The sequence below is a fragment of the Prunus avium genome, chromosome 6, assembly GCF_965620075.1.
Source record: "Prunus avium chromosome 6, drPruAviu1.hap1.1, whole genome shotgun sequence".
Lineage (NCBI taxonomy): Eukaryota > Viridiplantae > Streptophyta > Magnoliopsida > Rosales > Rosaceae > Prunus > Prunus avium.
In genome coordinates this window covers 313,047-340,658 of record NC_142289.1, presented here as the reverse complement: position 1 = coordinate 340,658, position 27,612 = coordinate 313,047, and the positions used below count along the sequence as shown (strand labels likewise).

Genomic DNA, 27,612 nt, shown 5'->3' with positions numbered 1-27,612 from the left:
AAAGAAGCTATCGTTTGTTACTCAAAATGAAAAAAAGAGATCCCTGCTCTCGTACGGAGTCACCACTTTGGCCAACACTTTACCCCTTACGGGCCGATCCGGTGTGAGTGGGGATTAGTCTGGGTTGTGGTTAAGGCTTAAAGGTGCCACCCATAGTTGGGGCCCATCCAAGACCACCTCATTGTTTAGATAAAAAAAATAAATAAATAAAAAAAGAAAAAAAGAAAAAAAGAAAAAAAGAAAAAACGAAAGAGAAAAATATTGAAAACGAACAAAAAAGAATAAAGATAATACCAAAAAATAAATTACAGAGGTAAAACGAGAAATCCATTCAACCCCAAAAATAGGGTTCTACGTTGTAACCTGGCGGTCTTGTAGTTGAAGAAGTGCGTGTAATTTGCGTCTGCGTTTTGTTTATTTACTTTTACTTCTCTTTCTCTCTCTAATAAATATCAGTGTCCAAACCACCACACCCCTCCTCCTCTATACCCTTTCCTCCTTGTCTCTCTATTTCTCTCTCTCTCTCTCTCTCTCTCTCATCAAAAAAAGCTCTCGACGCTCAGAGTCTGCCTCACCGCCCTCCGATCCCTCTTCGTCTTGGTTTATGAGGTAGCTTTTTGTCTCTATCTTTCTCGATCTTTGTTCCCTACCTTGCTGTGTGATCTCTATGTTTTAGATTATACTTTTTGTCAAAAAGATTATACGTTATGGGTCACAGATCTGGTTGTTTACCATAAAGGTGGATTCTTTCAAGTGTTTTTACGAAAATATCGTTTCTTTAATTGAATCCTTCGTTTAGGTTGCATTCTCTTGGTGGGTTTTGCTTATGGTGGGTTCTTACCCTTCCTTTCTGTTATTGTTCTATCTTTTCGCTTATTTGCTATCTGTTTCTCTTAGGTTTACTTTATTATTTGGACCTTTCTGGATTTAAACAAAAATGGGCGTTTTTTCGTTATTTGAAATTTAATTCTAGCTGAAGACAGGACAATTATGAAGGTCTATTCTTGTTTTTCTGTTTCTTTTTCATTCCAGTTTCGTGTGGTTTTTTGAATTTGGATGTAAGTTATGGTTAAAGTATGAAGCTTTTCCTCTCTTTTTTTGGGGGGGGGGAGGTCTCTCCTCTTCATCTTTCACATTTCTTGGCCAACATATAATTCAGTTTCACTGAGACCCTTATAATTGGGTATATTTACTTTATCCAAAAAGGCTCTTCTTTTTTTTCCCTTTTCAGATTTCGTGCATCATTGGTACAATTGTATTCTTCTTACTGGTTCAATAAACTTTATTTGTGTTGTGGAAGTTAAATCATTAGCTTAGCATAACCGTTAGATACATACTGATTGAAATTGATTGTGTTTTGCGCCTGCAGCTCGAAGGAGAGACCCACTCTCGGGTAAGTCTTTTTGTCCTTTATTTCTCATTTTATTTACTCTTTGTATTCCTGAGAAATGCTTTACTCTTACATGTCAGCCTTATCAACCTTTGACTTAACAAAACAAATTGTCACATGTACTCTTTTAGAATGATGGTAAAACTTAGTCTACTGAGTTGCTTCCTTAGGCTTAAGAAAATGAAATTGATAATGCTTGAAATATAGTTATTTGAGGTTCTGATTAATTCATCAATTCTAACAAGGGAAATATGTTATGGGAATTGAAGATCTATGGCATAGAGATTTGGATCTATCAGTGCATCTTTGCATAATCTTTTACATCATTAATTTGAAATGTTTATCACATGTATATTGACTTTTTTCCCCTATATGTTCAGTGGCACGCGGATTAAGACCCGCAAACGGAATATTGCAGCGCCGCTGGACCCTGCAGCTTTCGCGGATGCAGTGGTCCAGATTTATCTGGATAATGCTGGTGATCTGGTAGTTGGCTAAAAATTGATGATCGTCTAAATCGTAGTGTATGCATTTATGCACTTTATCACTTGATCATCTGTTAAAACTAAACAAGTTTTTGTGCAGGAACTTATTGCCAAGTGCATTGAATCTTCAGACCTTAACTTCTCAAGATACGGTGACACTTTTTTTGAGGTAAGCTTCATAATACTGTAGAGACTTGGTCATGATTTTTCAAAGAGCAAAATTTGTCTCTCTTTTACTTTTGCCTAGGATGCAACCTTGGCTCTTCAAAATTTTGCAACCAGTGCATCAATTTCCTTTTTATTACCAGTACATGAATTTCTCATGTAGGAAATATAATAGCTGTGCTGTTTATAATGTGCTATGGTTTTGATTCTTCTTGTCTGTGCAGTTTTGAATGTGAGCTTTATTTTGAACGTTTAAAAGAAAAAACTGTCTATTGAAAAATAAGTTCTAATGGAAGGAACAGTTTGATGAACTTCAGAGGTCTATAATCTTGAACTAGCAACAATGCAAGACTCTGAGAGTATGAAAACAACATTCAATGAACTTTAAAGCTTAATTTTTTAATATATTCAGAGCTTAAGACCATAGTCTTGATTGATAAGGCCAAATATCCGGTGCTCGATATCTATCCTTCTTATTCTGTTTGTAGTTTTACATGTCTTGATAGTTTCTTTCTCCTCCTTGCAATGGGCATATTTAGTTTTTTGGTTTTCTATGATTCCAATAATTTTCCAACTTTTCCCTGTATTGAGCACATAATGGGTTAAAATGGGTCAAAGATCTTAATTTGTTGCACAACTGCAGGTTGTTTTCACTGGAGGCCGTACACAACCTGGAACAACAAAACCTGATGAGGGGGAGCGCCACCCTTACTCTGTACTAGAGAGTGAGGCTACACGTGAAGTCATCTTACCATCTGTTATCTACATACAAAAAATTTTGAGGCGGAGGCCATTTCTGATAAAGAATCTCGAAAATGTTATGCGACGATTCCTTCAGTCATTGGAGCTTTTTGAGGAAAACGAAAGGAAGAAGTTGGCAATTTTCACAGCGCTTGCATTCTCTCAGAAGCTATCGGGACTTCCACCCGAAACCGTGTTCCAGCCTATGCTCAAGGATAATCTTGTTGGGAAAGGGCTAGTTCTATCATTTATTACTGACTTCTTCAAAGAGTATCTCATTGATAACAGCCTTGATGATCTGATCTCCATTCTGAAGCGGGGTAAAGTGGAGGACAATCTTCTGGAGTTCTTCCCATCCACAAAGCGGTCTGATGAGAGTTTCTCTGAGCATTTCACGTAAGTTTTAGCTGTTACTGATTAGCAAATGCTATTATGGACCATCTTTTGAGATAGTCATTTTCATTTTTATAAATCTGTTGCTGAAGCATTTGATAGTCTATAGATGCTATTTTCATGAATCTGAGGTAGCTGTAATTCCTGAATAGTTGCCATAAAATTCTTTATTTATTTTGGCGCCTCATTGTGTTATAGTTTTAGTTGATTTACTCAGAGACTATAAGTGCTTATTTGATGATAGCCAGGAATGAACACTCACAGACTATGAATGCTCATTTGATTATGTCATTTCAGTTTCTATTTGCATCATAGTTTTAGTTGATTTACTCAGACTATGAATGCATTATAGTTTTAGTTGATTTACTCAGGAAACTTCTAAGTTTTAGTTGCTATAAAATTTGATGATAGCCTAACCGATCAATAAATGCTCATTTGATTTCTATTTATCAATTGCTCAGTAATGGGTTTCAAGTAAAGCATGTGATAACTTTAACATTCATTGTGTTAAAATTGTTTTATTGACACCTAATTCGACATTTGTTCATGCCAATTTTCAGCAAGGAAGGGCTAGTAGCCTTAGTTGAATACAATGAAAAGAAAATTTTCGAGGTGAAGCTTAAGGAAATGAAATCGGCATTAACAACCCAGATAACAGAAGAAACTGATATGTCTGAAGTGATAGAAACTGTGAAGCAGCGTGTTAAAGATGCTAAATTGCCAGACGTTGAGGTTGTGCGGATTCTGTGGGATGTCATTATGGATGCAGTGCAGTGGTCTGGTAAGAACCAGCAGCAGAACGCCAATGCAGCTCTTCGCCAGGTATGCCTGAGTCTTAGATTTATAAAGTAATTGATATACCTACATAATTATTGTGCTCTGTAAATGCTGAGGTTAAGCCCTGACAAAAAGGAGGAAGATATGAGTTTTAAGTGGTCTGGTTAGAGCTATTGTTGTGTTTCAATAAAATGAAGGCTTGAAATTTGTGTCTAACAGTGGCTTGCTACAATGTACAGGTGAAAACATGGGCAGAACTGTTGAATACCTTCTGCACCAATGGGAAGCTGGAGCTGGAACTGATTTACAAAGTCCAAATGCAGTGCTATGAGGATGCTAAGCTGATGAAGCTGTTTCCTGAAATTGTGAGGTCCCTCTATGACCAGGATGTGCTTGCAGAAGACACCATTCTCCATTGGTTCCGCCGAGGAACAAACCCCAAGGGGAGGTATGTACGCATGGTTTCCCAGTTCAGTTCAGTTGGCCGAGTATTAGTTAATATTGGGTGCGTTGTAAATTCATAATTGTAATGTATAAAAATATTGGAAAATGTTTTGCAGGCAAACTTTTGTGAAGGCTCTGGAGCCATTTGTGAACTGGCTGGAGGAGGCAGAAGAGGAGGAATAGATGCACCAGCAGCCAGCTGATGATGTTACTGATCACTGCAATGCCTGTTGGGAGCCTCTTCTTTACTATCAATCTTATCCGTTCTCCGAGATTATCGACTCATAAAAATATTCTATAACCTACCTATCTACCTACTTGTGTCTTTGTTGATTGAATGTTTTTGTTGATGATGATGATGATGAATGATGTTATGAGGATAATATTTACATTATGAATAATTTGATGCTTTGTTTTACTTTAAACTTTGGTGGCGTTCTTCCCCGCCAGGTAGTTGCTGTATGTTTTTTACATGCTCAATGGCTCAGTGATATTTCCTTAATTTCCCTTTTCCATATATAATTGGAATGGAAAGAAATCAAAGGAAATGGTTTCGACCTAATTTCTGGATGAAGCATGTTGTAGCACGCAACTATGGAGGGAGGGATTTGGTAATTTAAACTCAAATAAAATGCTCAAATGGATCATAAACACTCTCGACTTTTCGGTGGTAGATATTTTTAGGTTGAGAGTCAGATGATGTGCAAATTGCAGCAGAAACCAAAAGGCCCAAATCTATTTCATTTTTAACCAAAGGACCATCCAAAAGGCCCAATTCTTTTGAAAAAAATACAAGGAAAAATAAATAGATCCATAGGAAAGTTAGCGCTGTCAGTCATCCTCTCCTCTCCTTCCGACGAAGACTCGAGATAGGTTGAAGTTGAAGATGAGCGTCTGTCAGTCACATCTCATTTCATCTATGGCGATATGATCTATAGCAATAATATACCCTACATTTTTATTTAATTACTTAATTTTTATGCTCTTCTTGTATACACTCAAATTCTGATGGCCTTATCTTCACCACTTATGAGAGTTTCCTGCAGCCTCACACCCGCTGCCGCAGCCACCGCCACCACCGCCCATAGTAATAATACTAACAAGAACAATAACTTTCTCTGCTCCCACGCGCTCGATGCAGTCCACATCCGACGAGCCACCGAGCTGGCCGACAAATCTGCCGGTTTCACATCTCCCCACCCCAACTTCGGCTGCGTCATCGCCACCCAATCCGGAAAAGTCGCCGGCGAGGGTTTCCTCTACGCCCAGGGTACCAGGCCCGCCGAGGTTCTTGCCGCTGAGGCAGCTGGCAACTTCTCCCGCCGCGGCACCGCTTACCTCAACATGGAGCCCGGTGATTGCCACGGAGATCACGCTGCCGTCTCTGCCCTCGTTCAGGTTGCATTTTTCTCTTTTTCTTCTTTCATTTCATTTTCGGTTCCTCCCTCCATCCTAAAAGAGAAAAAAAATATTATTATAATTTTGATTGGATTGATGAGATGGAAAGTGGATTAGGCAGGGATTGAAAGGGTGGTGATCGGGTTGAGGCATCCATTGCAGCACCTGAGAGGGAATTCCATAAGGGCTTTGAGAAGTGAAGGGTTGCAGGTTCATGTTCTTGGTGAGGACCTCAGCGGTAAACTCATTGAGGTATAAATTAATCCAGTAATTAACCACCTTTAATCAATTTCGTATGCTCATTAGATTACACACCTTAGCTTATTTTTTCTTTTGAACCGCTTGGCAATGGTAAGTAATATAGGCATCTTCTGCTCTGCTCAGAACTGAAATAACTATTGTGTTGTGCGCACGCAACAAGCAACATTGAATTAACATGTTATTATGAATCCAACACCAACAGGAAGCTCGGAAATCATGCCTCCTTGTCAATGCTCCTTTAATTTGTAGAGCTGCTTCTCGAGTCCCCTTCTCTGTTCTCAAGTATGCTATGACCCTTGATGGTGAGCTTTCTCAGTTTCCTCATATACTTCAACTATTTTCTTTCTTCTATTAAGGACAGTGTAAGACATAACAATATGTGAATACGTAAAGAGGCCTCAAACATTTAAAAGTAAACAAGTTTGCTGATTGACTAGTCATTAGTCTTCCTTGGGTGCTAACAGGAAAAATTGCTGCTAGCAGCGGACATGCCTCATGGATCAGTAGCAGGACGTCTCGAAATCGAGTTTTCGAATTGCGGGGTCGAAGTGATGCGGTCATTGTGGGAGGAAATACCGTTCGCAGGGACAGTAAGTTTTATCATTTTCTGAACTTTGTGATGTGTGTTTATACTAGTTGGAGTTGGAGATGCTGAAGATGCTTGATTATGTTCTATCTTTCTTTTTGAACTAGATCCAAGACTAACTGCGAGACATGGAGGTGGGCATATGCCCATGCGGATTGTAATGTCACAGACTCTTGATCTCCCTGAGGAGGCAAACCTTTGGGATTTCTCTGATGTATCGACTATAGTTGTGACACAAAGGGGTGCAAGAAAGCGTTTCCAGAAATTTCTTGCATCTAAAGGAATTGAAGTGGTGGAGTTTGACATCCTAAACCCCAGAGAAGTAATGGAATACTTTCATGATCGTGGATATCTTTCTGTTTTGTGGGAGTGTGGAGGGACATTAGCTGCAGCTGCTATTTCATCTGGAGTAATACATAAGGTTTTTCCCCCATCCTCTCTTTCTCTCTTTGAATTTTTGTCTATCTTCTACTCTTGTCTGTTTAAAACTGATGACTTTGGAATGTTGGTATAGTTTGCATCTTCTAGGCTGGATCCAAGAAGAAGGTGAATGGTGGATTCTCCATCCTTCTTTTTGGCCATAAGCTTTACCATTTTCCTTTTTAAAGTAATCTCAGATTTCTTTTTCTGTTGGAATTGGATTTGTTAACGGGGATTTTGCCTCTGCCAAATTCAATGTGTTGCAGGTGTTCGCATTTGTTGCTCCTAAGATTATTGGTGGAAAGAATGCGCCAACCCCTGTAGGTGAACTTGGGATGGTTGAAATGTCACAGGCGTTGGATTTAATTGATGTTTGCTATGAGCAGGTTGGTGGGGATTTTTGGAGTTTTCTTCTAGAGATAAATTTTTTCTAGTTAATCTTGTGTGCTAACCATGTATTCTCTGGTGCTTATATCTTTGTTCTGCCTCTTGATTGGATTTTTCATTTTATGCTTCTGAAACTTGAACCACAGGTTGGACCTGACATGCTTATAAGTGGATTTCTTCAACCCATACCAGATGCGACGCCTGTTATTCCATCGGTTGATGAAACTTATGAAATTGATCCAACTGTCACTCCATATGAATCAAGGATCATATTCTTCTACAAAACATGGGACCCTTATGGTGCATTCTCAAATTTTTCTCCGCACGCAATTAAGATGCCTGATGCCAGTGGTGATTATGCCACTTGGTTGAGTGTAGAGCATTACTACCAGGTACTTCCCTTTTCTATATGGATCTGGTTTCCATCTCACAAAACTGTGGTCATTCTCACAAAACAATACTGACATGTAGGCTCAGAAGTTTGTTGGGGTGGATGATCCTGTGGCACGAGATTGTGTTGGAAATATTAAGTCTGCGAAAAGTCCGGAAGAGGCAGCACGAATAGGAAGATCAATGCAGAGGCAGCAGCCTGATTTGGTATGGTCCATTGCACATTTGTTTGGATTTGAAGTTGGTATCAACTATCATGATACGTGATGCAGTCATGGCATGCTATGCTGTGGTGAATCATTCAATCATGGTTCTTATAATTTCTCAATTAAAGAAACTTAAAAGTAAAGAGATAATATTATGATATCAAGTTAGTAACATCTATTATTTGAACCTAAGATCTCTATCTCATCTCGTTCATGCCATGCCACTTGAGCTTAAGGCTCATTAGAATGTCTTTTGAGTTTATGGTGCAAGTTGGCTGAAACTTCTTATTGAGTGTGTGGTATGTATGCAGGTAAGATCGGATTGGGAAAGTGTGAAGATTGAAGTGATGTACAGGGCACTAAAATGCAAGTTCTCGATATACCCACATTTGAATTCTATGTTGCTGTCAACTGCTGGATCTGTTCTTGTTGAAGCTTCACCGCATGATCTTTTCTGGGGCGGAGGCCGGGATGGAGAAGGCCTAAATTATCTGGGCAGGCTTTTGATGCAGTTGAGATCAGAGTTTCTTGGTGAGTCTCCTACGTCCAGTTAGAGAAGCAACAAACCCCTTATATCATTTTCATGGCTTCCAATCCCGCGGCCTAGTAACTGCATAACGAAGGAGAGAGAGAGAACCAGTCAACTTTTAAAGAATTTTTTAATTTAAATTTGTAATATGCAAGCAGAGAATGTGTTTCGAACACAATAATTGAGAAGCAAATGCTGTCGCCCACTGCAAAAAGATTTGTTTGTTAAAAACAATTGAATAGTTGATAATTTGTAATAAAATAAAATATACTGCAGTGAACAACGTTTGGGAAATCGATCAAACGTAAATCTTTGATGACGAAAGTATAAAGTAGACGCATACCTAGCAAGCAAAGAAAACCCATCATTTGATTGGACTAATAACTTTTAGGCATATGATGCAAATGCAATGCATGATTCAAATGTAGATAGGTAGGCTAGTGATGGAGCGACATCCAATCCAATCCAATCCAATTCAATGACGATGCCCGCCCTATATATATTATATATATATATATATATTTGCTCGAATGAACGTGAACAACGTCAAGTAAATAAACTTGTATTAACAAATGTTACACATTCTTCGCATGACCCAGTTTTAATACTGCTTATTGCAGGCAGAAATTAAATAACATATAATCACTTGCTTGCGTAGCCCTTGGAATACAAAATGAAAAAGACAAGGTTCTAGAATTACTTTACATATGCATGAAAAATGTGGCTAATAGTTAAGATGAATCATCACAATGTGATGTGACTACTTAATTGATTGAACAATGAATCTAGAATATGATTAACTAGGGTATCACCTACAAGTGACAACAACTACTATTTCGATACATAGAGGGTTTTAGGAAGAATGGTTGTGCCCGATTTCTATTTTGGTCCTTCAACTTGTACTCAATATGCATGAGAAATCTACTCGCTTGCTTAAATCATGTATGAATGATGGAAATGCATTAATGCGTAATGTCAATCAAATTTATATGATATAGATATAGTCCCCTCACCCTGTGAAATTGAAAAGATTGCAGTGGCCCAGAATATTTATGGATGAGACGATGGACTTTCATACAGCTAGCATAAGCCAACAGTGTTAAGTGTTGCGTCTTTATCAAAAAAAATATCATCCGATTGATGGATGGATCTAATTCATTTTCTTTTGTCAATCATAATTGTAAATTAATATATAGATGATTTTTTAATATATGATATATAAAATAACATCACAAGAACAAAACCATGTTATGTTTCACGTGTTCGCTTCAAAGTCCAGAAGTCCAAATCATAACATCAATACATCTTAGAGCATCTACAATCATGCTTTTTATTTTTTAGTTAAAATTTGGATAAAAACACATCAAAGTTATTTTAGGAGTTCTCTATCAAATTTGAACTCCAATTATACTCCATAATTTAGGGAGTTGTAAATACTATAATTATTTTTTTAATTCAATATGATTCGTCCATCTTTATAAAAAAATAATATAAAAAATTGTTAGCATTAATTAAAAATTTAAACTATACCTAAAACAAAGAAGCATTAAATTATAGGAAACCACTAGGAGTCATTTCTCTCCCTTTAGATTTAGGATCTCCTATAGGTCTCCTTATTTAGGAGGTGGATATAGAGAGCATGGTTTGACTTGTACTTTTCCAATTCCTCCCTTAAATTTGTCTAAGGAGGTAGTATAGCGCCAAATACCCAAACAACAACAAAAACCAAAACAAAACAAAACAAAAAAAAAAAAAAGCTACCGCAAAACAGTGGCTAAGTCATTATAGTCACAAACCTAGTGCGGCAAAAGACTCCTACAACACCAACCCATCCAAACTTGTTTTCTCTTCTCCATGGCTTTCAAAGATACCACGAACACCCCCACCACAGCTGCAAAATTCAGTGCTTCCAGTGCTTTATAAACCCTCGACATGGCGAAACCAATTGTTACAGTTCGTAATGATACTTTCGCTGCCCCGTTCACTATACGCTTGAATAGAAAGAACTATAGCACTTGGTCGAAGATGATATTGCTTCATGTGTCAGGCCAGAGAAAAAGAGCTTATCTGACAAGGAAGGTGGCTCAAGTGGAAAAAGACGCTCCGAGCTTTGATTCTTGGTGTATTGAGGATTCCATTGTTAAAGGATGGTTGATAAAAATAATAGACCCTGATTTGGTAGAATTGTTCTTAGATCTACCAAAAGCTAAAGATGTTTGGGAGAGTGCAGCCCAGATGTATTATGATACGTCTAATGAGTCGCCAATTTATGAATTACGATGTAAAGCAACCCGTATTACTCAAGGAGGTCGCAATATACTTTGCTGAGCTCAAGAGCGTTTGGTTGGAACTTGACCGTCATTGTCCAATCAACATGAAGTGCCCTGATGATGTGAAAATTCGACAGGCTAAGATTTAGAAAGACCGTATTTATGATTTTCTTGTAGGTTTAGATGATGAGTTTGATAAAATTAGAGGAGATTTGTTATGATTGAGTCCATTGCCCAAATTGGAGGAGTCGTTTGCTTTTGTCCTTAAAGAGGCCCAACGCTAGGAGACGATGCTCAAGAAGAATGGAAAGACTGAATCCTCTGTTGTAATGGTTTCCAAAGCCCTTGCTGCTAGTTTTTATTTTCCTTGTCCAACGCTTGAGGAAAAAGAAAACATGCATTGCACCTATTGTAATGAAACCCGTCATACAGAGGCCAGTGTGTTCACAAGAATGAGTTTCCGGAGTGGTTCCTTGAACACTTGAAGCAATGCAAGGCGGAGCAAGCGAAGAAGAAAAATGGTTGGAGCGGTGTAGCTATTGTCGTAGCCGCCGGCTAGCCTTCCGCCATTTTTCTTCACCTAGCAATCTATCATGATCACGTGTCAACCAACAAGGAGAGATATGATAGGTTAACGGGAAGATTAATTTATCTTTCAAACACTAGACCAGACATATAGCATATGCAGTTAGTGTTGTTAGCCAATTCATGCATTCTTTTAGTAAGGATTACTTAGCAACAGTTATGAGGATTTTAAGTTATTTGAATAAAGCTTCAGGCAGAGGCTTGATATTCAAAAAATTGGGACATTTGGATGTCAACGGTTATACATATGCAGATTGGGCAAACAATACAATAGATAGACGTTCTACATCAAGTTACTTCACTTTCGTTGGGGGTAATCTGGTTACATGGCGCAATAAGAAGCAAAATGTAGTGGCTCGATCTGCAGTTGAGGAAGAATACATGGGCGTGGCACATGAAGTTTGTGAGCTTCTTTGGCTAAGGATGCTCTTGTCTTCAATTGATTTTCCACCGAAGAAAGTCATAAAACTTTACTGTGACAATCAAGTTGCTAGGGAAACAACAAATAATCCAGTTCAACATAACATAACTAAGCATGTGGAAGTGGATAGGCATTTTATCAAGGAGAAGTTGGTAGAAAAGTTAATAGATATACCATTTGTAAAGTCACAAGAACAGTTGATGGATGTCTTAACATATGCGGTGTTGGCAAAGGATTTTCATAACTCACTTGACAAGTTGGGGCATAAAAGATATATACGCACCAACTTGAGGGGGAGTGTTGGCATGAGCCATAATTTAGGGATCTCGTGATCCCTAATTTCCTGATGTAATTCACGTTACCTAATTAGAATAGCTACCTAGTTAGGATTCTTTATAATTAGCTAATTACTCTTCCTTGTATAAAAAGTCAACTTGTACTATATATATATCTTCCTCTTAAAAAAATATATATATAAATCATAATTATTCAATTATTCAATCGTATGATTAGTTTGAGTGTTTCTTCCATCCAAAATTGAACACTAAAATTGGAGAGAAACATTAGCATATGACAATGATACGAAACGATCATACGTAGGGTAGGATATTGGGAACTTGGGTGGGTGACAGTTGACTTCGTAAATCCGATCCCATAATGTTCATGAATTCTGTTGTGTGTGTATATATATATATGTTGCCAATTAATTTCAAAGATGTATATATAATATAGTAGGTGCGTATATATGTTAGGTCAAGTAAGAAATAATAATCTACATATATACCAATTAGGAAAATAGGAAACCAGTATTTGAAAACAATGAGACCGACCGAATCTCTGAAATTGGTTTGGTGGGGGTATTCATATTAATTAATGTATTTATGTATATATATATATATATGGTTAGAGAGGTGGGTGGGTGGCTAGCTGGCTATACAATGGAATTACCAGGTGAGCGTGAGAGAGTTGAGAGAGAGAGACGACAGTGGGCCCACGTAGAAATGACGAGGATCCTCACATTCTAATGGAGACGAAGCTGATGTGTTTCACAGCTGTTAATGTTAGCTAAGAACATGATGCATGCAAGCAAATGACATTTGCATTATATGCAAGCAATGCACACAATAAAAACAATATAAACCTCTTCTTCTTCTTCTTCTTCCTCTTATTTGTTTGTTTGTTTGTTTTGTCTTATATTAAGCAAGTCAAGCCAGCTACGAACGTAATGGAACTCTCACATCCAATCCGTATTTGCATATTCTCTCTGTTTCCACTATATATATATATATATATATATATATATATATATATATATATGTATATAAGAGAATAAAGCCAATTCTGATTACAAATTTGACGATGGAAGTAGGGATTGAGCTGGTGTGGTGTGTTTTTATTTTATGGCACATCACATGACACATGGAATTGCATTTGAAGTGCTCAAATTCTTTTTCATGGTCATATATTAATTCATCATTGGTTTCTAATTCTATCAAGAACCAAAGAAAAACAAAAACAAAGGAACAGCAAAAGTTCAAGGCGGCACGAGTGACATGACTTTACACCAAATTTCTCCTTTAGCTACGTACATGAAGACGACAACAATAAATTTAACCTTAACCGATTTTAGAAAAGGATCGTGTGTAAAGGAAAGAAAAGCCATTAGAAACCATTTTCCTATGATTGCAAAAGGAAATAAAAGTTCACATTTAAATATATATAAAAATTTAAAGGTAATACTTTGAAGAAATAGGAAAAAAAAAAATGCACTACGAGGAAATGCACAAATGCTAAATGTGGAGGGCACGAGATCCTACTAATCTCTTCTAAACAGTATGATTTCGATTAGTTTATTACTTTATTAGCTGCATGGGACCCTTATATCCATATGTTTATCTGATACAATAAATTCTTAGTTTTTTTTCTACCAAATATTGTAATTTCTTATTTTTATCTTATACATAATACATTGAGCGTCATTTAGAAACCAATTTAATTAACTTATTAGTACTACCCTTTAGGGGTGGGCACAGTCCGAATTGGATCAGTTTCACCTCAAAATTAAGGCCGAACCAATTACAATATGACAGTTTGGTTAGGTTTAGTTCGGTTTGGATAAAATTTATAAAGGAAGCTGAATCAAACCAAACCAATTTAAGACGGTTTGGTTCGGCCGATTTGGGCTTAAGCCCAATTCTCTTTCTTTTTGCATTTTTCCAACATTGTTAGCCCAATTATAACCAATAAATTCACAACTTGCTTCATACATAAATCATTTTCTAGAGTACAAAACCATCCTAAAGTTCAAAATGTCACAAAACTTTATATTTCACTAACTAACATAGCTCAATTCAAATATTCATATATAGTTATTAACTAATTAGAGATTACACATGTAAAATTAAATATAAATAAATAAATATGCACATAAACGGTCCGGTTTAGTTTAGATCGGTTTACAAAAACTCAAAATCAAACCAAACCATATACGGTCCGTTTTGATTTTTCAACAATTTGACTTTTTCTTAGTCAAAATCAAACCAAACTGATAATTATAGTTTGGTTTCATCGGTTCGGCCGGATTGATGCCTACCCCTATTGCCCTTAGTATGAGTAAAAAAGTATCGTGAATTTTGATTGAGTACGGATAAAATTATTGTTAATAAAATGGCAAAGCTTTTCCATAAAAATGTGCTATTTCCATTCTAAGCCAAGCCATCGTTCTCTAATGATTTCCAAACCCCAAGGTACATTTTATTTATTTATAATTATATAAGTTTATGAATGTGACAGAGAAAGTTTCAATTCCAAAAGTTTAACCTCTAGAATAGAAGAAATGGAGAAGTGATACCTTTTTTTCATCTCTCGCTCTAAAAAAAGATTAGTTTTAGTAGTTTTGTTTGTTGCATTCTCTCTCTCTGTCTCTCTCTCTCTCTCTCTACAGACTCTTCCCTCGGTTTCTCTCTCCAGAAAGTCAGGTCGTATTACAAGAGCGGGTTTTTTTGCAATCTTTTATATTTCAGTTGCTGTTGGTGGTTGCGATTATTTCTCACATTTAAAGTCTCTCTCTTTGTCTTTCTCTTTCATTTCCTCCTCTCTCTAAAATTGGCTCTCTACCCACTTCCTCTATTCTGATAACCTTCACAAAGATGCTTGCTTTATGCAAGGCCGTGAGCTGAGCTGCCTGCTCTCTCTTTTCTGTGCCCATTCTTTGTGCTGTAATTTGGCCTTTTCTTTTGTTCATACATTTTGTTTCAGTCTTGTTTGGTTTCATTGAATCCAAGCTTGATCTGAGAAACAAAAGCTCTTTGGGGTCGTGCGATTGGAGAGCTTTCTTGTTGGATTTGGGGATATGGGAGTGTGATCATACAATGGTTTGGCGAAAATTTGGGTAATTCTAAAACAGATCTTCTTTTATAGATCTGCTTTCCTGGTGTCATGCATACCTTTTGTTATATTTTTCGTATGTTTGTGATCTCAAAAGAGAAAGAAGGTTGGTCATTTTTGATATCACCGGCGCTTTCAAACCTCAAAAGGTTATAATATCGAAAGTGGATTCCTTTCATGGAAAAGTGAAAGTGGGCGTGTTTTGCTTAATGGTGGATGCTCTTCTTAAAGATTGGGTGCTAAATTCAAGTGTTTTCTGGGCAAATTTGTGGCAATCGGATTGCAGATTGTAGTTCAAGTGGATTAATCTGAGTAGCCAGGCATTGAATATACAAGGGTGTTGCTCAAAGATTGTGATCAAACAAAGATTGATATCAGAGAGAGAGAGAGAGAGAAAGTGAGTTTAGTGGATTGATTGGTCACTTAAAGGCCCTGATTTTGAAGGGCGTTGGGGTTATTAGGAGAATTTCTTACGGATCCGTCAATTGAAAATAGGGGGTCGTATTGCTCGGCTGGTCTGGAGTGCCTACTAAACATAATCAGGGCCCTGAGAATGGGTTCCTGCTTGTCTGCAGAAAGCAGGAGCCCTCTGCCCGATTCGCCGTCGTCTCCCGCCTGGGGAGTCAGGCGGCGCAAGAGCACCAAGAAGAAAATGGGCTCTCGAAATTCTTCCTTTGATTACCGCCGGGAAGAGCCGCTGCATAGGATTCCCGGGAGAATGTTCTTGAATGGGTCAAGTGAAGTTGCATCTTTGTTTACCCAACAGGGCAAGAAAGGGACCAATCAGGATGCCATGATTGTTTGGGAGGTTAGCTCTTTCTCATAATCTTTACTTGACTCTGATCTGGTTTTTTTTACTGATTTATCAGTTTTATATCTGGATGTAAAATCACCCCAGCAACTTTTTATTTCTTATGTTAACTTCCTGCAATCCTACTTCAAAGGAAATAGCAGCCTTTTTCTTCAATACAATTGGCTGCAGTTTCTCAACTTTTTTTTTTTCTCTCGGGATATTATCCAAACTTGCAAACCTTACTTCTGTGGTAGCAGTTGAACTCCTTGTTTTATCGTCCACCTTAGCAATTGCAAGTCCTTGTTTGCAGAGCAAAGTGGCTCACCTTGATTGTCATATATTTGAAGGCTCCCGCAGAAGAAGCTACTCTGTTCGATTTGTTCGTTACTTTATATGCAAGGATTTTGCCATATATTAACCTTCAGATAGCTTCATCCTTGTTATTCTGTATCCAAGTTTTAAAACTGTTCCATTTTATCATGTATAGATTTATTTGTTTAATTTCTATTTTGTTGTGATATGTATATTATGAGGAAACGTTTCCAGGGGTGAACAATGTTATTATTGTCTAAATCGTTTTAAATATGAATTTCAGAATTTTGGTTCAAGAACAGACACAGTTTTCTGTGGTGTTTTTGATGGCCATGGTCCGTTCGGTCATATGGTCGCTAAAAGAGTGAGGGATTCTCTTCCTCTGAAATTGAGTGCAAACTGGGAGGTGACCATAACCAGTGAGGAAGTACTCAAAGAGATCAGCCTCAATACTTCAGGAAGCTTGAATTCAGATGGTACTCCCTTTGTATCTGTTGATGAAGATTTCAGGGCCTCCATTGATATTGAGGAAACAGACAAACACCCTGAGATCTTTCAGACACTGAAAGAGTCATTCCTAAAGGCTTTCAAAATTATGGATAGGGAGCTGCGAACACAACCAAGTATCGATTGCTTTTGTAGTGGGACAACAGCTGTAACTTTGGTTAAACAGGTGTTTTCATAACCTTTGGAAACTTGTACTGATGTGGTGTTGGTTTTTTGTGATGTACTCATCTTTATGATGCATGTTTTGGCATGTTGGCATGTTGGCATGTTGGCATGTTTCTTAGGGTCGGGATTTAATCATTGGAAATGTTGGGGACTCCAGAGCTGTTCTGTGCACGAGAGATAAAGATGACACTCTAATTGCAATTCAATTGACTGTGGATCTCAAACCAAATCTTCCAGGTCTCTCTCTCCTTTTTTGCTTCTCCTTTCTCATAATAGTTTTCAATGAATTTTTTCAAATTTGGTTTATGATTTTGGCAAGATCTGATCTAGTCACATTTCTAATGATGCTCTACACATGCAGAAAGTTGTTTTGGGGGGTGTGATTGAAGTTTTTAAAAGACTTTGTTGTCAGGTTGTCTGGTTAAGAAAATATTCATATATGAAATATATTCAGACTAATTTCATAGACTTGACACAGATTATTTTGGTGTTGGATCTCTATTAGAATATGAAACTTTAACATCACCATTCACCACTCTCATTGTTCATGTTCTTTTGTTCTCAGAAATACCTAAAGTTTCTGAATCCACATAGCATAAATAGCTCGGCATGAAGTCACTTTTAGCGACATATCTATTTGTTATTTTTCCACTGCCATTATAGAGAGTGAATATTCCTTGTGGATTGGATAATGGCTTCCATCTCCCTGGAACAGTAAACAAGGAATACAAAAGAAAAGATTCTATGATGAATTGCGGTCTGCTTGCTAGCTTCTTGTGATTATCTTCTTTCTGAGTTCTTACCTGCTTTTTCCTTTATTACTTCCTCACTCAACAGCGGAAGCAGAGAGAATACGGAAGTGTAGAGGGCGCGTTTTTGCTCTTCAAGATGAACCTGAGGTTTCTCGGGTCTGGCTGCCAAACAATGACTCCCCTGGTCTTGCCATGGCACGGGCTTTTGGAGATTTCTGCCTCAAGGATTTCGGCCTGATCTCTGTGCCAGATATATCCTTTCGGCGTCTCACTGAGAAGGATGAATTTATAGTCTTGGCTACAGATGGGGTATGGATCCAGCTGATTTAAAGCTACTTACGAAAGAGATATATAACATGCCCCTTCCTTTCACCCTCCTATTCCTCCTCCTCCTGCTCTTTGAATCTAAGGTTGAAACTTTTTGGCAGATTTGGGATGTTCTCTCTAACAAAGAAGTGGTAGACATTGTAGCATCAACCCCAGCACGCTCTTCTGCAGCTCGGGCACTGGTTGAGACTGCAGTTCGAGCTTGGAGACAGAAGTATCCAACTTCCAAAGTAGATGACTGTGCTGTAGTTTGCCTTTTCCTTGACTCAGACTCAAACTCTGGATCAACTGCTGCTAATAACTGGTCGGGTGAGCAGCCTGCCACAACGGATGAGGTCAATGGTGGGACTGAGCAAGAAGATCTCTCTGGGACAACTTGTTTGGTCCGCTCAGGGACTGCCCGAACTGGCGAAGAGATTCTTCAAGATGAAGAAGAAGAAGAAGAAGAAGAAGAAGAAGAAGAAGAAGGAGAGGAAGAAGAAGAAGCAAGTAAAGAGAACGGTGCAGAGGAAATGAATTCAGAGGCGGGTAAAGAGTGGTCTGCTCTGGAAGGAGTTTCCCGTGTGAACACATTATTGACCCTGCCAAGGTTTGTGCCTACAAAAGAAGACAAGAAGGTGTGGAAGAAGGTTTGATTATTGATATATCACCTTGTTTCTGTTTCTCATAAAAAATTGTTCAGTATCATTTATTTTTCCTCGTCTCTGTTTCTGTTTTGCATTTTCTACACATATGTGTTTTGTAGGGCCATAAAAGTAAAAATTTTGACCGGAGAGGTAGGCCCTCCCGACTATATTAGCATGTCTGGGAAAATTGTCCTTTCTAGTGTGGGTAGAATTGGAATTTTTGTAAAATCCATCCAACTCTCTGTCTCTGTCTCTCTGTCTCTCTCTCTCTCTCTCTATATATATATATATAATTTATGTTTCAAAAGATATTATGATGTATTGTTATGTGGATAATAATTTTGTGATGGTAATGAAGCCTCCTCATCATCTTAAATACCAGGCAGTCTCTGAAAAAGAGCTCCACCATGAAAACGGTTGGCCTCTTGTTTTCATTATTCCTTTTGACTTTTATGAAAAGCTGCTTCCACAACAATATGTATATCTTTGTCATAATGAGAACCCCCCGAATAGGATCCATCACTCACCACACATTGCACTGCATGACTACGAATGAGCATTACCAAACCCTTTACGAATGAGCTGGCGTGGGTTGTTTGTTTTCAATCCGTTCATATCAAAGCATCAATTCAGAAAATAAGATGATGCTTTTTTGTGTTTGTGTTTGTGTTTTTATTCATCATATCAACATTAATGTACTTCACATATAATATTAGACTGTTGGTAGCAGTCATCATGTGAGAAAAATTGAAAAGTAAATCAAACTCTTGGTAGAATGCATTTCTTTGATTGATGTAAGATCAAAAGTTGACAATGTAATTTGTAAGTTTAATAACCAGAAAGAAATGTGACGACAAAAAGAGAGAGATAGAGAATGGAATGGAAATGCTTTTTCAATGTCATATCGGTTCTTGACCCAAAAAAATAATAAAAATTTGTCATATCGGTTTTCCTTCCAACCAGCGTGTATAAAAGTCCAGTGCCTCCCGCGGCTTGTACTCAGGGACAGTGTGTCCAGCTCCCTGCCCGGCCAGAAGCCAAGAGAAAAAAAACTTGAATAAATCTAAAGCAGATAGCTTTTTTGATTATATATTTAATTTATCGGAAAAGAAACATAACAATTATACGAGAGAGAGAGAGAGAGAGAGAGAGAGAGAGAGAGTCCGTGTACATGTGTACAGACCTTGATGGTGAGAAAGGTGAGGTTGTTTTGATATGCTTGCAAGTATCTGCAGCAGATAACACAAATCTTATTAAGAAGTTGATAAAAGAAATCAAACAAACAAAAAGTGGAGGACCAGTCATTTACTGCGAGCCAGCCACATATACGGAGGAGGAGGTGAGTAACTGCATATATATTTTATCAGAAAAGAAAACATGTCCTTGTCCAAGATTATGTATAATTAATAATAGGTAGATTTGTTATGTGTACCCTGCAACTTGCTCATTGGACTGCCAAGATCTCCATTCATCTACAATTTGATATCCAAGTGATCTAGTCCATGCCTGGCTCCCAGTGTACGGAACACACATATCATGGTCTCCACTGCCAACATAAAATATAAAAAATAAAATAAAATATTTATTATTACTTGCAGCAAAGATAATAATTTGTTTATAATTAACATTCCATGCATGTAAATGAATGCAGACCTGTAAATGAGTGCTCTGTATCCCTGAGTTGTAAGATTTTGGTGATAAGGGATCATACTTCCAGCATCATGAGAATAAATTATTCTGCCTGTACATAACTCCCAAGGACCAGCCACACTTTCCTGTCATTCATTATTACTTGTGTCATAATTAAGGCTAAGTGTGACTTCAATAGAAAATTAATCATCATATCTCCACAGCAAAAGCAAGCTAGCTTACTGGCTCTGCATGAATTGCTTCCCTAACTGCTGGGTTGTTTAGCCATTTCGTTGCAACTTCATCACTCTACATCCAAATTAATTAAACAAATAAAAAAACAAACCTTCATTCAAAGGTTATATATATATATATATATATATATTTGACTCTCTCTCTCTCTCTCTCTGAGGAGGTTACAGCCTAAAAAATTAAGGTTTAAAAAGTAACTTACCATGCAAGGAACACCGAGTGAGTTTGACAGCTGAGGCCACAATGGACTCCAGCATATGACTCTCCAGCAATGTAAAATGGATTTGAAAGGAACTCCGGGAATTGCTCAAACCACTGATTGCAATTTGCATTGCATATAGTAGAGAATTATTGTTGATGATGAACCCATTTTATTAATTTAAACTGATTGGGATCGATGGATTATCCCAAATAGAATAATATATTATTACCTTGAGGAGAAAGGCGTGTGTATCAGAAGCAGTTTGTAGGTCTCCAGTTTGATATTTGCTTTCGTCTTGAGAGTAAGAAAAGCCAACACCAGCAGGAGAATCCAAGTAAATAATGTTGGAAACCTGAATATTTGGTTAATTAGGCCAAGAAATTATTTAAATTAAAATTAGTAAAAAAAATGGAAATCTTTCCATATAGAGACCTTGGACCAGCTATAAGGATTAAGATGCAAAACAGGCAATCCTCCTTTTGGTTGTCCTTGTGCAAAATTGAATGGCCCTGCATGCATTTACTGATAGAGTTAGAGTTAATCAATCTGACAATCTCCCCATAAACTTGTACTTTATATAGAGGTTACTTTCGCATTTCCAAAATCAATGTCACATTATATTTTGGGTCAACTTTGTCACATTTCGGGACAAGAAAGCTAGGAATTCTCGGAAAAAACTCCCAAATGAATTAGCAGACTGCCAACCTTTGGAGCATATAGAAAATTAACGGCTCTATTAATTCCAGAGTCAGACACCAGACCAGACCAGACCAGATGAGTTAGAGTTTCATTTTCATATATATAAATATGAATGCGACTACAAACAACCACTGGGACCATAAACTCATGGACAATACTTCAACTACTAAAGCTAGCTAGCTTCACATCATCATCAACATCTACATAATAATATTCAAAATAATAATAATAATAATATTCAAAATAAAGCAGACAGCAAGAAAAAGACAATAATTTGATTGTGTGGTGCCAAATGCGCCTACTACTTTTACTTTATTAGAGCTGAAATGGACAACACTGTATTATGAGTTACAATTACAGTCCCACACATCTCTCTTCCTCTCCAGTGGAACCAATTACTTTTTTTGTTTGTTTTGTTTTCTGAAACAAAATTATTATTAATTTCCAATCAGCACCCACCCGTGAGTGGTGACACAGGCACAGCTAATGACCAACATTGCAAAAGAATGGAAAAGAAGAAGAAGAAGAAGGAAAAAGAAGTTGTGGTTGAACAAAAAAAGTAGAGTGATATACCTAATTTTGAAAAAGAGAAAGAAATTAGCTAGAGCGCAGAAAAGACATACGTACCATGCTCATAAACAAAGCCATCGAAGCTAGAGCAGCCGGGTCCACCATTGAGCCACAGAACAACTGGATCATTTGCTGGGCTTCTTTCTGAAACTACCAAGTAGTAGAAAAGATTCTTTCCATCTATGGTTATATATCTACACATTCAATTCAACACAATAATACATTATCTACATATATATACTAGTATAACAATTCTGTTGATATCATTTTGCTTGCAAATAAATATATATAAGACGATAGCTTCTAAAATAAAACTTACCCTGAGTAGTGCTTGGATGGAAAGGTACCATTAAAGCCGGGAAGTTGGGTGATAAGAGAGCTTTCAGGGGCAGCCTCAACTATAACCAAACTCATAAACAGCATATGCATGCACACAGTTATGCTCAAAATGAAGAATTTGCCCATGCCCATGGTGGCCGCTGCCTTCTAAATTCTAATTAAGAGATTAATTAAAAAGGCCTGCAGTTTCTTACTTATATCATAAACTGAAGGAAATATTGTGTTGTGTGCGTGTATGAGTGAGAGAGAGAGAGAGAGAGAGAGAGAGAGCGCGCACTAATCATCTGCAGAAAAGTGAGTATATATAGACAAGAAATGGGATGAAACTTCAATTTGTGGGTCAAAAAAGGAAACAAATCTTAGCATAGAAAAATATTAAATCGAAAAAAGAAAAAGAAAAAGAAAAAAAAAAGACAATTGGGGTTGAAGGAAACGAAATTAAGTCAAGCAAACAAGACAAGGAGGACCAGGGTGGGCTTCAATCCGGCCAAACCAAATTGTAATTATCGATTTGGTTTGTTTTTGATCAAGAAAAAGTTAAATGGTTTAAAAATCGAACCAAACCATATATGGTTTAATTTGGTTTGGTTTTGAGCTTTTGTATGATGAGTGTGTAAAATATATAGTATAAGAGAAATGCTAGGCATACCACATTTCCATATATATACACATATCATCTCTAATAGAAGTGGAGCTCATCAATACAATATACAATGGGGCTCATCTCGATTAGAGAGGTGGTATATAAATTTAGTATGTATGAGTAATATTTTTGATAGTATAAATATAAGGCTAAATTATTGAAATGCCCCCTGTAACTCAATTTCAGTCTCAGTTTCCCCCATAAAACTCCATATATTGTCTCACTTTACCTATATTCCATCCTGCCCTAACAGAAGTCGTCAAATCTTAACCCACCAAAAACAACCTCCCCTTACAAATTTAGATACTCTCTGAATCTTCAACTACACCCAAACTCATTTGCAAAACCAAACCCCTCTTCAAACTCCAAGAAACGAAGAACAACCTCCAACAATGGCGACATCCCAACTCCTTCTCTCTCTCATCGTCCTCTCAGTTCTCTCTCTCTCTCTCTCTCCTCCGCCCTCCCCACCCAAACCCTCGTCAACACCGCCGAAATCCTCTCAGATTTCGCCTACACCTCTATGGCTCTAACCCTCGACCTCGCCTCTCAAACCCTCCTTCTCTCCCAGTCTCCTTCTCTCACCATCTTCGCCCCCACCGACGCCACCTTCTCTCACTCCGGTCAACCACTGCTGAACCTCTTGCAATTCCACATTATCCCCCTTTATTTCTCTCTCCGATCCCTTAAGTCCCTGCCTTTCGGCGCCAAGATCTCAACTTTACTCTCTAACCGCTCTCTCTCCGTCACCACTTTGGCCTACAACCCCAGAGTCTCACTCAACAACATCCCCATCATTGTTTCCCCATCATTGTTTCCTCAATTTTCGACTTCTGTTAGGGCTGGATGGAATATAAGCAAAGTGAGACAATATATGGAGTTTCAGGGGGGAAATTGAGACTGAAATTGAGTTACAGGGGGCATTTCAATAATTTAGAGTGGTGCTAAATGAACCCTAAAATTAACTGAGTACACCCTACTATCAAACTTTTTATTGAATTACTAATTTATCCTAATATAAAATTACCAAAAAGGATATTTTGAATTATGAAATAAATGTATGTGAAGAATTCAATGTCTTGGAATACGATGATTGATGGGTATATGAAAAATGGCAAGGTTGACGATGCGGTCAAGCTGTTTGAACAAATGCCACAGAGAGATGCGGTTTCTTGGACTGTTTTGATTGGTGGGTTTGTCAAGAAAGGTCAGTTCGAGCAAGCATTGGAGTGGTTTCGGGAGATGCAGCTCTCGGGTGTGGAACCAGACTATGTAACCTTAATTGTTGTAATTGCTGCTTGTGCGGATTTGGGAACGCTTTGGATTAGGCTTGTGGATAAATCGGTTTATTATGAAGCAAGATTTTAGAGACAATATTAGGATAAGTAACTCGTTGATCGATATGTATTCTCGATGTGGTTGTATTGGTTTTGGCGAATAATAAATCAAAGAGAAAACAAGGGGCTTTTTGCTGCCTTTGAATCAAAGCTTCTCAGCCATGATATCCGAATAATTTAGTATGCCACCTGACCTTGATGAATGCTGTTACCAGATTCAAATGGGTTTGCTTCCGTGTGATAGAGTGGATTAGGGTGTATCTGGGGTATTTTTGGTAATTAAATAGGGTGTACTTAGTTAATTTTACATTTTGATTTAAATATTAGGGTGTACTTAGATCATAAGGTGTACTCAGTTAATTTTAGGGTTCGTTTAGCAGCACTCATAATTTATCCTAAATATAATAGAGAGGGTGGCTGGCAAGGCTAGCATTAGCAACAAACAAAAGAAGTTTTTAAAACATATATCTAAATTGAGCTAGCTTTTTAATTGACGACGACGACGACAAAAGAGCTGAATGTTGTTGTTTTGGTATTTTAAAAAGGTGAAATTAACTATAGAGATGTTGGTGGCTTATGGCTTATGGTTGGTGTGCATTGCAATGTTCCTTGTAAACAAGAGGTAGCGAATTAGTATTAATAATAATAGTGGTGATGGAATACGACGTAGCTACGTGCGGATATTGCAATATGGCAAATTGATTGCAAAATTAAATAATATGGGAATGGAATGAATGAATAGGAAATGATGATGAGGGCGTGTACTCCGATAAATGCTGCTGCCTGCCTGCCTGCCTGCCTGCCTGCCTTGCCTGCCTGCCTTCCTTGCCTGCTGGTAATTAAGGTAGGAAGGAATCAGTCCTTCCACCTCAAAAGGATTTAGCTCATTCAAATACATAATAGAAAGTGGATTTTGTGAAATAATTTTGTTGAATTTGTAGGTGCAAGCTATAAACTAAAGGATGGATGTTATATATCATTTCATAGCATTCAAATTGACAAGTTAATTACTTTGGTTGAAACTTAATTATAATAGGGTGGATCGATCTGATCAAACATTCTAAAGATAATTGTTGCTGTGATGGGTGGTCTGGTTGTGGCTTATGGGAGAGAGAGACAGAGAGAGTGAGTGAGAAGCTAATTGTATAATAAATTATAAATGTGTGTGTGTATGTGTGTGTGTGAGAGAGAGAGAGAGAGAGAGAGAGAGAGAGAGAGAGAGGTCTTGTTGACTTCACAGAAGAAAAGAACAACCCTGGAGAGACCTTATCCTAAACAGTTGAAAAAGAGAGGCTGTAAATTGTTTGTGTTGTGCTGGATCCTCTGTGTGCATGCATCATGCATGTGGTCTGTGGTCTGTGGAATTGGAATTGAACTTGGAGTGTAAGGTTGTTATGGGTGGGGACGGAGAGATTCACATTCACATTCACATTCACAATCACAATCACAGAGAGGCGATGAGATGAATGCCTCTGTTTCCATCATTCCCTCCTCCTCCTCTACCTCCTCCTGCTGCTGCACCACCACCCTCCTCCACCGCCGCAGCCGCATATTTAAAACTACCTCACCTGCTAATAAATCTATTTTCACCTCCAACTCCAACTCCCATTTTACTACTTTTACTACTGCCTCGTCCTCCCCCCATTACCACCGCCCTTTTTTACTGCGAGGTCCGTATACAGCATATCCTTACCCTTTGATTTGCTTGCTTCTTTGTTATTCTATATTTGCTGCTTCTTTGATTTGTTTGATGATTGATGGATGTCATGTGTGCAGTAACAAATGATTCAAGTGGAAGTAGTGAATCTGAGAGAAGAGAGGCAGTAGATAGGATTGTGGATGGGATCGAGTTTGGGGAGCTGTGCAATGAGTTTGAGTGCATCAGTAGCCCCTCCATCGAGTCTACGGCTCGACAGCTTGTACGTGACATCCTTGAGCTCAGGGAAGGCAATCGCGCCCTCGGAACCTTTGCTGTTTCTGTTCAATACAAGGTCATTCATCTTTTTCTTCACAAATCCGAATCATCTCCTCCCTCGGGCCTTCAATTAATGCCTGTTTTTAATATGGAACCATCTCCTCCTACTAATTAATTGCAGGACCCAGTTAGAAGTTTTAGTGGTCGTGACAAATACAAGAGACCACTATGGATCACCACTGCCCTCCGCAAACCCTCTGTGGTCACTCTTCTTCCCTGTTTTCTCTGTTTTTTTTTTGTTTTTTTCATTCACAACAAGAAGATAACACAAATGTATTTCAATTCTGCCTTACGGTACAGAGTGTGCAAGAGATGAGCATGCTATCCACCAGTGTCCTAAGTATCAAGTGGACTGTCAAAGGGAAGCCCAAGAACATTGTTGGTGCTATAGCCTCGGATTTGATCATCCGAATTAATTCCCAATTCACTCTAAACCAGATAAGTGGGCAAGTGATTGAGCATAAAGAGTTTTGGGATTTATCGGCTTCCTCTGCCATTGGCAAGGCATATTTCTGGACCTCGCGTCGTCTCTTCGCTACCATTGAGGGTGGCAAAGACTTGGCTGATCTTGTCAAAACCATTTCCAACCAGTTTCCCAGAGAAAAACAGAATATGGAGATTTATCCTGACCCTTCAGGTGACCCAACTAAGGTGAGTTAACAAACGTGAGTCATGTTTATTGATATGCAATTGACACATTGATTGATTGCACCATTTGCTTTTGATTCTCAGTTCTTTCAAAGGGATGACGGTTTCCAAAGAGATGTATACCAAATTGCTCTGTTTCTGGCACTCGTCTATTTTGTTGTACAGCTTTTGAGGACAACCTTGTAAACCCCACATTACCGTTGTGTACTCTAGTAAGTTAAATTTACACTTGAAATCTATATATACATACATTATGCATACTACTAAGTAACTATGAAATGTTGAGATATTGCATCATTGTTTCAGCTTACATTTACAAAGACAGATACAGCTTACTCTCTTTTTCTTTACTCTTGTAAGGTGTTTAGTGCTGTAGGCAGAATATACAATATAATGGCCAGGAGGCGGTCAGTACATTTCAAGCATTTAACACTCACTCACTCACTCACTCACTCACTCACTCACTACTATAAATTATAAATGCCTCATGGTCTGTTAGAATCAACAATAAAAGCCACCCCAGACAGATAGTAGGTCTCATCTCATGGTCTAATCAAATGCATACATTGAATCCTTCAGAGATATCAGTCCTATGAATTCT

General features: G+C 37.9%; 5 protein-coding genes across 5 annotated transcripts; 4 read left to right on the top strand and 1 right to left on the bottom strand.

The window, feature by feature from the left end:
* Window positions 1–451: 451 nt before the first annotated feature.
* Window positions 452–4,820, top strand: LOC110760448 (uncharacterized). The gene is made up of 8 exons (XM_021962712.2): window positions 452–609; window positions 1,370–1,393; window positions 1,771–1,876; window positions 1,976–2,044; window positions 2,684–3,177; window positions 3,735–3,996; window positions 4,191–4,399; window positions 4,512–4,820. The coding sequence occupies exons 1-8, from the start codon at window positions 605–607 to the stop codon at window positions 4,576–4,578; spliced, it is 1,236 nt and encodes a 411-aa protein (XP_021818404.1). The 5' UTR covers window positions 452–604; the 3' UTR covers window positions 4,579–4,820.
* Window positions 4,821–4,964: 144 nt separating this feature from the next.
* LOC110760447 (cytidine/deoxycytidylate deaminase family protein) lies at window positions 4,965–8,866 on the top strand. Its single transcript, XM_021962711.2, has 9 exons — window positions 4,965–5,793; window positions 5,911–6,045; window positions 6,257–6,356; window positions 6,519–6,644; window positions 6,748–7,061; window positions 7,327–7,446; window positions 7,594–7,839; window positions 7,919–8,044; window positions 8,355–8,866. Exons 1-9 carry the CDS (start codon window positions 5,404–5,406, stop codon window positions 8,595–8,597), a joined length of 1,800 nt encoding a protein of 599 aa, XP_021818403.1. The 5' UTR covers window positions 4,965–5,403; the 3' UTR covers window positions 8,598–8,866.
* A 5,851-nt stretch (window positions 8,867–14,717) lies between these two features.
* Window positions 14,718–19,024, top strand: LOC110760432 (putative protein phosphatase 2C 33). Its single transcript, XM_021962693.2, has 5 exons — window positions 14,718–16,043; window positions 16,624–17,013; window positions 17,132–17,249; window positions 17,850–18,073; window positions 18,193–19,024. Exons 1-5 carry the CDS (start codon window positions 15,789–15,791, stop codon window positions 18,724–18,726), a joined length of 1,521 nt encoding a protein of 506 aa, XP_021818385.2. The 5' UTR covers window positions 14,718–15,788; the 3' UTR covers window positions 18,727–19,024.
* Window positions 18,797–22,996, bottom strand: LOC110760433 (serine carboxypeptidase-like 20). The gene is given in 11 exon segments (XM_088254349.1): window positions 18,797–19,739; window positions 19,901–19,946; window positions 20,150–20,263; window positions 20,371–20,492; window positions 20,590–20,655; window positions 20,801–20,842; window positions 20,845–20,913; window positions 21,030–21,152; window positions 21,233–21,309; window positions 22,127–22,263; window positions 22,389–22,996. Coding segments are annotated over 11 exon segments (1,032 nt in total). The 5' UTR covers window positions 22,541–22,996; the 3' UTR covers window positions 18,797–19,655.
* Window positions 22,997–25,610: 2,614 nt separating this feature from the next.
* LOC110760435 (transmembrane protein, putative (DUF2358)) lies at window positions 25,611–27,321 on the top strand. Its single transcript, XM_021962698.2, has 5 exons — window positions 25,611–26,058; window positions 26,165–26,379; window positions 26,485–26,565; window positions 26,664–27,014; window positions 27,096–27,321. The coding sequence occupies exons 1-5, from the start codon at window positions 25,851–25,853 to the stop codon at window positions 27,195–27,197; spliced, it is 957 nt and encodes a 318-aa protein (XP_021818390.1). The 5' UTR covers window positions 25,611–25,850; the 3' UTR covers window positions 27,198–27,321.
* Window positions 27,322–27,612: the final 291 nt, after the last annotated feature.